The sequence below is a fragment of the Lycium ferocissimum genome, chromosome 1 (genome assembly GCF_029784015.1).
Source record: "Lycium ferocissimum isolate CSIRO_LF1 chromosome 1, AGI_CSIRO_Lferr_CH_V1, whole genome shotgun sequence".
NCBI lineage: Eukaryota > Viridiplantae > Streptophyta > Magnoliopsida > Solanales > Solanaceae > Lycium > Lycium ferocissimum.
This window is the reverse complement of record NC_081342.1, coordinates 7,065,943-7,074,994: the sequence shown is the minus strand read 5'-3', so window position 1 is coordinate 7,074,994 and position 9,052 is coordinate 7,065,943. Positions and strand designations below refer to the sequence as shown.

Genomic DNA, 9,052 nt, shown 5'->3' with positions numbered 1-9,052 from the left:
TACTCTTTATTTGAACCACACGTGAAAATATCTTGTCGATGGGATGAGATCAACTCCATGACTTCTACTTGTTTTGATATCAAGTTGAATTGTGTGGATCCCTTCGGTTATGCCTTTAAACTGTTAGTAAGTTAAATTAGTATTTTAGTCCTACACATGACCATTACAGAAGATTATAAAACAATGTAATGCATGAGCACTATAAAGTACTCACACACTAAACTAGAATGGAGATATCTTTTTTTTTTTTTTTTTTTTCCCACTCGGTGTTGGCGTTCGGTACTCGCGTTAGGGTCCGATTTAATATGGATTCTCGCAGGGAAGTCTTAGTGGTTAATTAGGATAAAAGAGTACTTACTACTTCACCACAACTCTTGTCGGTAGAATAGAGATATCCTTATAAGCAAGTCAGTACAAAGAGCTGAAATATACTAAACCAGAATTTTCATGGGATGGCCTATTTAATGATCAGCGTCTAACTTTTGACTCGACTAAAAAAATGTTGTTCAAATATAGATATCTCCTCATTAAAATGAATATATTAAACCTATTTTCATATGTATGCTTGGTATATAGCTAGTATTTTTTTAAAGTTATGATAGATATATAGGTAACTATGGCCTAAATGAATTTCTTTTTTGGATGGGTACCACAAAAATGAAGTTGGTCTTGTCTCATCACAGATAGAAGTGTTATAGTAGAAGGTAGCTTTCATGATCCTTTTGAGATATGGAAGTGATACACAACAGTTGGTGACTGATATCTGAACTCAGATAGCTTCATCATTGGGTAGGGTTCCTATTGTTGGGAAAAAGTAGAGAAAAAGAAAGAAGCACAATGGATCGCGCATGAGAATTATACAACTTTTATGTTAGGAACCTCCTAGAAACACTTTGCAAATAACTAGTATTTGTTTATTATCAGTATTCTATTTGTATCAAACAAATGAATTTATAGCATTCATTTTTTATATATATTTATTACTTAGTGGAAGGGCAATTTTTTTCAACGATAAAAACGTCCCTGTGTGACCTATAAATCACGGAACCGAGCCGTGTTATCAGCCGTTGATGCTTACGTCGTCTAGTTTTCCTGCATGTGTACTGTCCTTCGGGATGCAGCCTTTCTTTAAACCCTACGTGAACGCGGAATACTTGGTGTACCGACCTGTCTTTTTCTTATTACCATGCTTTCTCCTCAATCTATCACTTACCTATAGCATACTAAAATGTTGTTTGTTTATTGTAGATGTCGAGTGTGAGCAAATCTTTTTATCCTATATAAAAAAGAAAAAAAATGAAAACTAAAAAGGATGGAAGAAAAGTCAAAAACTACTATTATATGTATGAAAGACAGTTATGTCGCGCATTTATTAATTTAGTGTAAATGGTGGATGCGGCTATATTTTTATTTATAAGTAATATATAAGTTACTTATTTTGTCTCTCATGAACTCCACGAGTATTGGAATACAGTTGTCATTTGATAAGTGAAATAATTATGTTTAGAATGACTAACATTAGTCATAATCAGAATTATGGCATTTTATATTATTTATAAAACTCAGTTAATACTTCTTATCTTACCATCATCAAGCTGTTACAACATTCTTTTTATTTTTTTAAAGGTCTGCTGTGGGCAAACTCCTTAGGTAAATAATAATTCCCGTGCGAGTCACATTCGCCGAGAGAAATGGGAGTTTGTGGAGTTTATCACGGACAATCAAGGGCAAAAGTGAAATTAAGCATTTTCTCATGCTTAACAATGTTGTACTCTTTGCTTTACATTTCTTTTAATTCTTGTTTTATCCCTCTTAGTGTGAGACTAACTTTCCTTGCTAAAGTTGACACTTTCTTCCATTTTCTCCTTATTTAGGGACCTGCTCTTCTTTTAGGATTTTTAAATCTTTTTTTTTTAATCTTTTTAAAAAGGAATCTAATTATGTGATACTATTTTTAGGAAATAGTATGCATATACTCTTATCACTAAATTTTACATGTAATTGTATATGTCAATTACTTTTTAATTTACAAGTATCTAAAGAAGAGAATAATTAAATTAAAAATAAAATCTTTGTTTAATGATAATTATTCTTCAAAATAAAGTTGATTTCAAATTTAGAATAAAACAGAGGAACCAGATTAAAATATTTAGTTAGGTGGAAAGACTTTTGCGGATTAAAATTTGATGGAAATAATTTTAATTTACTATTTCATTCTCACATAATCAGAGACTTAACCATGATACTTACCATATCAAGTGCAAATTCTATAATTGATCCTTTTAAAAATGTATTCTTTAGAATATAATAAGTTAATGATGATAAAGTGAAATTTAAAGTCCATACTAGAAAGAATAAACTATTTGAAAGTATCTTACAAGAAAATTAATACTCCCTCTGATTCAAAAAGGTGTCCACTTAGCTTTTATGTTTTTGTTAAAAAGGAGTGTCTACTTACCAAATTAAGAAAGAATTAATCTTATTTTTTCAAATTTACCCTTATTAAGTGTTAAGTGACCAAATCTCAATACCTACTTAATTAGGAATAATTTAGTCAGATTACCTATTTTGTCTAGGAATTAGTATTTTCTCAAAGGTGTGCATATGGCTAAGTGGACACTCTTTTTGAACCGGAGCGATTAATGTAAAAAGAGAGAAAAAAAAATACTTTTTTCTATTTTACAATATATTGCATTAATTCTCAAATAGAAATTATTTGCATGAAATAGATGAAAAAAATATGACTACATATTCACGTACTTTATAGATAAGCATGAAACAGAAATTCATGTGTACGTATTTATTAAGCAAGTGAAAGAATATTGATGATGATGATGTATATAAATAGCAAGAATAAATGTAAGGGGATTGCAATATGCATGTGCATATGTGTTGTCAAAGAGTTTGAATGATTTTTTTAAAAACTTTTTTTTATTACATAAGGGGTAGGGGAGAGGGAAATGGGGAGAGGATTACAATGTGGGGATTCAAATTCTCACCAACAAGATGAAAATTTAGGTAGCCAACCAACTGAAGTATTTGATAATGTGGAACTCAGAAAGATAGAAAAGGTACGTGTTATTTGATAATTTAATTGTGACAGTATGAGAAGACAACATACTAATTAAGTTTCCCCATTATATTACATTTTTACGTTACGATTGTACGGTTTATGTTAGAATATCTTCACATGTGAAAAAGCACAAGCTAATAGGAGTAGTATAGAAGAAGCAAGGCTTAGATTACCGCATCCTACAATATTTTGCATTTTTCATTTATCGTCTACGCATTTTCCAACTCTTTTTATCCTAAAGGATTTCCAGTGGCATATTGATTTGACAATCAAGACTAAATAATGATATGAAATACTTGAAGATGGGCTACATCAACCTTTTAGAAATCTACTTAGTTGTATAGCTCTCAATCTTACGTAAAATAAAAACTAGAATAATTGTATACGTTACTTTTGTTAAGCTGCATCATGTTGTTTATGTTGCTATACATTCATGACATTCAGTTATAATGCTTAAGCATATTATTGTTACTTTAAAAGTCGTCAGCTTACTGAAAATATTAGAATCAAATTGCCTAATTGAAAATTTTCTCATGTTGGGCCCGTGCGCATGCCACACTAGAATATAAATTAGAGTCGCATATAGTTTTTCTTTTAGAAAATTCTGACCTTATCCAAACTAAAGGTAAAGTGATCAGACAAACGAAACATGCTTGTGCTTCGAGGGGAAAGAAATATACTTGTCCAGTTTTCATATTTGAGAAAAAAATATACTTCCTCGTTTTAATTTATATGAATTCATTTGACTGAGCACGACATTTAAGAAAGAGGGAAGACTTTTGAAACTTGTGGTTCAAAATAAGCCTTGAAAATTTGTGTGGCTGTAAATAATTCATAAAGTGAATTTGTTTCCAAATTAGAAAAGATGTCATTTATTTTGACACGGACTAAAAAAGAAATAGGTTCAAACAAATTGAATCAGAAAAAGTACTATTTAATAGGAGTAGATGGACAAGTTTTTAATAACTTATCTTCTCCCTCGAATTGTTTTAAGCACTTCCGTACTATAAATTATACAACAATTTCCCACTATATAAAATCCTTAGACGCCACCATTCCAAACATAACAATTGGCAACTATCCTTTTCTTTTTCAATTTTGTCCATGTCCATTCGCAAAGCGACTAAGTTAACACGTTACTACTACAAATAGTTCATCAAGGCCATACAACCTCATTTTTTTTTTATGTTTTAACCATTTGATATTTTAAGCTAACTAGCTAAAGCTCAATCTAATAAGTATTATAGTGTAATTTTTCACCGAAAGGCTTCAAATGGACCCCTTACACCCATGTGGCTCCGCCCTTGCAAACCCTCCCTCCCCCCCCCCCCCCCTTCTCTCCCTCCTTCTTTGGGATGGGGAAGGGATGGGAGTGAGGAATTAAAGAATAGACTTAACTTGTATTATCTTGGATGATAACTCTAGTACCGAAGACTTTTTAGTTTTTACTGCATGCAAGCACATGATAGGATTTTGACAAGCACAACTTAAAATCCCAACTGTTCAGTCATGTAATGATGGATACAATCCACAATTAGGATATGTTAAGAACTTTCAACAGTCAGTGCCTTTAATGACCACCATTAATAAATTCTAAACAATATTTCTCTATAGCACCAAACAAAAAGAGATTGATCAACATTAAAATAAATAAATAAATAGAATTTCTTGCAACAGACACAAACACACACAAAGAGGAAAATAGCATTCCCATATTTACATTATGAGAAGAGTAGGCTTGGGCAAAACATTGGTGTATCAACTATATGAGGGGCTTGAGACCTAAACCAAAAAAAAAAAAAAGCACAAAAAAAGTGGGGCACTTTTTGAAGAGAAAATGGTGCAAAACAAAAAATGCAACCATGAAAAAGTAACAATATCCCTGGACACTTTTGACACTTCCCTATTTCTGTTTTACTTTTTTTCTTCCAAACTGTTTTTTTCATGCATTTCCTTGCACCAAGCAAAATTAGATTGGTTTTCCTTTGTGTCTCTCCTGCTTCTGAGGGATTCTTGGAGCTGAAAATAAACCAGTAGCTAGTGTTAGAGCTAAGGAAACAAAATGACAAAAGGCTATATTGCTCGGATTCTCCAAAATGATGCTGTACCCGACACACCCGACAACATTTTTGAAGAGTCCGAGCAGCATAGCAAAAAGGAGGGGCAGAGTTTCATTTGGAAGTATGTTATTTTGGCATGCCTATATACATACCAAGTCCATTAGCCTCAGAAGTCCTCATGATTCTTAGCCTTTTCACAGTGTTGAGAAACATCCTATAAGACGTGAAAGTATTAGAACATATAAGAAATAGAGTGGAAAAGAGAAATGATAACTAGTTGAATTTTCAGAGATGTCGATCATACTTTTCTTTTAATGGTCTTCTACGCCACCTTTTTTGGTATCTGGTATCCAGAACCTATTGGACTGACTAATCCAATCCAGATTCCGAACGCTAAGGCCCACTAAGGGAAGAGCGCTTACAACCAAGAATTTCTCCATTCCCGGAGCTCAAACCCGTGACTTCATGTTAAAAAGTACAGGGATCCCATCTATCCTACCATATTGATGTACTACACTTATTCTTAAAAAGGATACTTTAATACCTATTATTTTATTCATTTTCATTACTATACTTTCACTTTTTCAAAGGGTGGGATGGTTGTTGGGAAGATGAAGGGGTGATCATTTGCTTTCATGAATTAGGTCCACCAAAAGCACCATACATAATATATATACTTGAGATCATCAATACTTCAGGCTTTGCTAATATATTCATGCTTTTGTTTTTGCTTTATTTTTTATTTTATTTTATTTTTTTATATGAAAACTTCGGGCTTGCTAATATATCCATGTTTTTTCTATGCCAGGGGGTTTTCGCTACTATGGAGTACTAAACGGAATTCACTTACCCCCATGGAACATCTCCAACAAGCATCCAGTCTCCTTCTTTATCCTCATACGTGAGCACAAATTCAGATGATCCATCCAAGAGCTTAAAAGACTTAGTTGCTTGTTCCTTTTCACCACCTATTTGACAGAATATAAATCAATGGAACATCAACAATCACTTCATAACAATAACATCACCTGACAAACAATCGACTCACGTCATTATGTAAAATAGCTCTAATATTTCTATCAATAATGCCCATGCAAAACATATTTTTTAGAGCCAATTTAAGTAACAACAAGACGTAAACTTTGAAACAGAATCCATACTTTTGGTTGATTTGAAGAACATATCCTCCAAGGTTTCGGCTAACAATTCATAGCAAGTGTGAGCATTCAAATCCACCTTTCTTCCAATAGGCAAACCATCCATATTCACCTTAACAAAACCAAGGTTCCCTTTTTCTTTGTTAGAAGCTGCATCATCCTTAGTGTTTCCGTGATTGATTTTCTTCTTCGAATGCTCTTTCTTATCGTTCCCGCCAACTCCCTTGTCTTCATCAGCATTTAGAACCTTCGATTGATTAACCAAGCTGTTCATTCTGTATGCCCTTATGGGTGGCCATCCCACAACCTGACTGCTTTCAGAAATCAAAATAAATGAATATCAATTATACTCTTTCATCCACAAATTTATGAACTTTGCAACTAATTCTAGCTAAAAATGACAAGTCAAAAGAATGAGAAAAAAAGATTGCCATAACTTATCCATTTCTAAATTCCCCATTCCCTGCTTACCAAAAAATATTATAGTAAAGGATAATGTTCTGTACCCAAGTGCAGAAAGTAAAAGCCAGATGTGCGCAATCTCAGAGGAAGAAGGGGGACATATGAACAATTGCAAAATGAAAGAATGTTTTTTTCTTCTAAAAGTACAAGATATATTGTAAAAAATTATCAAAGTTGCCCTAAAAAAAAGGATTAATGTCTAAGAGGGAATATAATGATAGATTATTCAAAATGACAGGGAAACCAAAAGCAACTTTTGGCAGATTTTAGATTAAAGATTTAAAGGTAATGAGATGAACAAAGTGATGCATGCTCTGCCAGCTTCTCAGGATAAACAGCCAGTAATTACTAATAAACAAATAACTCAACAAAGACAAAAGCTAAAACAAATTCAAGGAATATATATTCAATGACTAAAAAATCCTAGAAACAAAAATAAAAATTTATTCTTGAGTAAACTAAACATAATTTCATAGATAAACATGAAATTAATGTTAAAATTTTAATCTTAAAGGGCAGAACTTTTCTTTAAGCAGTACTCAACAAAGACTAAAATCCTAGAGCCAAATGAAATACTTCAAACTTTACATAAGAACCAAGATCATTAAAATCCTTCAAGAGATAAACAATTACTGGACTAAACTAAACAATTCTTCATGGATAAACAAGAAATTAATGTAAAAGTTCTAATATCAAAGAAAAAAACTCTGCTTTAGGAACCCATCAAAGACAAAAGCAAAAACTAATTCAAGGAACACATGAAAAAAAATCCTAGAAAAAAAAAATGAAACTATACATAAGAACCAAAATCATAACAAACAATTTCTTGAGTAAACTAAACAAAAACTTCATGAACAAACATGTTAAAAATGCAATTTTTTTTTACTAATATCAAAGGAAAGAACTCTGCTTTAAGAACCCACCAACGACATAAGCTAAAAACAAATTCAAGGAACACATGACAAGAATCCTAGAGAACAAAATGAAACTTTACATATGAACCAAAACCATTAAGACCCTTTTGAGAGAAACAATTTCTTGAGTAAACTAAACATACCTTCATGGATAAACAGGTAAAAAAAAAAATATGCATTTTTTTTACTAGTATTAAAGGAAAGAACTCATTTTTAAGAAAAAAATATGAAATTCTAACCTTGCACCAGTAGGTGGAGATCCAACCTCAGTGTTAGAACCAGCAAAATCAGCAGCTCTTTTAGTACCACTAACACCACCACCACCATTATTAATTGATCTCCCAGCTGAAAATCCATTAGGAAAATCTTTAGCTGTTAAAATTCTACCATATTCACCCCATGTTGATTTCTTAGCCTTTGTCCCACTACTTAGACTAAGGCCTAAACCCAACTCAAGTTCTGTTTCATCTTCACAACACATGTCCATATTGTAATCTTGGTCCATTTTTGAACCTTTTTTTTCACCAGTATCAAGTAAACCAAGAGTTTGTTCCATTCAAAGGGGTTTCAAGATTTTATGACTAAAATTTCAAGAAAATGGATGAGAATAAAGGGGTTATAGGGGATGAAGAGAATGTATAGTGCAGGGGGGAGGGGGCTTGGGGTAAAATGGTGGAGATAGTGATGATTTAGGGGACCCATATGTCTGCTAGTGCAACAAGCACTGTAATCAAAAGAGTTGGAAAATTCTTCTTCATCAAGCTTCTTTCTTTTTATTTGCATTCATTTCAATTTCTTGAACTCATGATTTTTTTTGTTTTTGGTTTGTTTTTGACATGCTTTTTGGTATTACTACTTGAAAGTGTTTTTTCTTTGTCCCCTTTTGCCACTTTTGTCCAAATGTTGGAAACAAATATTAGTATAGGAATCATTTTGTATTTCTCGAGTTCTGTAAATGTCTAAAATACCTTTACAAAGTAATCCCTCCGATTCAAAATTATAGTGGATTTAATCTTTAAAAGTTGGTTTAAAATAAGAGTCTCTCAAAATAATTGAGGTTTTAGTCTATCAAGAAGGTATTTAATTTTTTTTTCAAATTTACTCTCGACACATTCTTAAGTTAATGAACAAATTTAGTGTTTGTTATAGTTTCAAAGCCTTTCTTAATTAAGGATATTTTAATCAATACACTGCTTAATTTTTACGAGTAAGTGAATTTCTTAATTCATGTGCCCAAATCGAACCTCAATTATTTTGGATCGGAGGGAGTATAACACTGTTATGTACTTAAAAATAATGTTATGCAAGTACTACTATTATGAGAATCATTTTGTATTAGTCGTGTTTTTTTCAACCATTTCGTTTTTGAAATTTATTGACTCGGTC

At 32.1% G+C, this 9,052-nt stretch overlaps 1 protein-coding gene across 1 annotated transcript; it reads right to left on the bottom strand.

Annotated features, from left to right (window-relative positions):
• Positions 1-4,676: 4,676 nt before the first annotated feature.
• On the bottom strand, positions 4,677-8,304 carry LOC132039636 (auxin-responsive protein IAA13-like). The gene is made up of 5 exons (XM_059430168.1): positions 7,906-8,304; positions 6,294-6,601; positions 5,984-6,101; positions 5,286-5,347; positions 4,677-5,092 (listed from the first exon to the last, which is right to left on the bottom strand). Exons 1-5 carry the CDS (start codon positions 8,220-8,222, stop codon positions 5,043-5,045), a joined length of 855 nt encoding a protein of 284 aa, XP_059286151.1. The 5' UTR covers positions 8,223-8,304; the 3' UTR covers positions 4,677-5,042.
• Positions 8,305-9,052: the final 748 nt, after the last annotated feature.

Coding starts and splice junctions, on each gene's coding strand:
- LOC132039636 (XM_059430168.1), bottom strand. CDS start 8,222: ATGGAACAAACTCTTGGTTTACTTGATACTGGTGAAAAAAAAGGTTCA. Junction 6,602..7,905: donor TCTCCACCTACTGGTGCAAG/GTTAGAATTTCA, acceptor TTCTGAAAGCAG/TCAGGTTGTGGGATGGCCAC. Junction 5,348..5,983: donor GTTGGAGATGTTCCATGGGG/GTAAGTGAATTC, acceptor CACGTCTTATAG/GATGTTTCTCAACACTGTGA.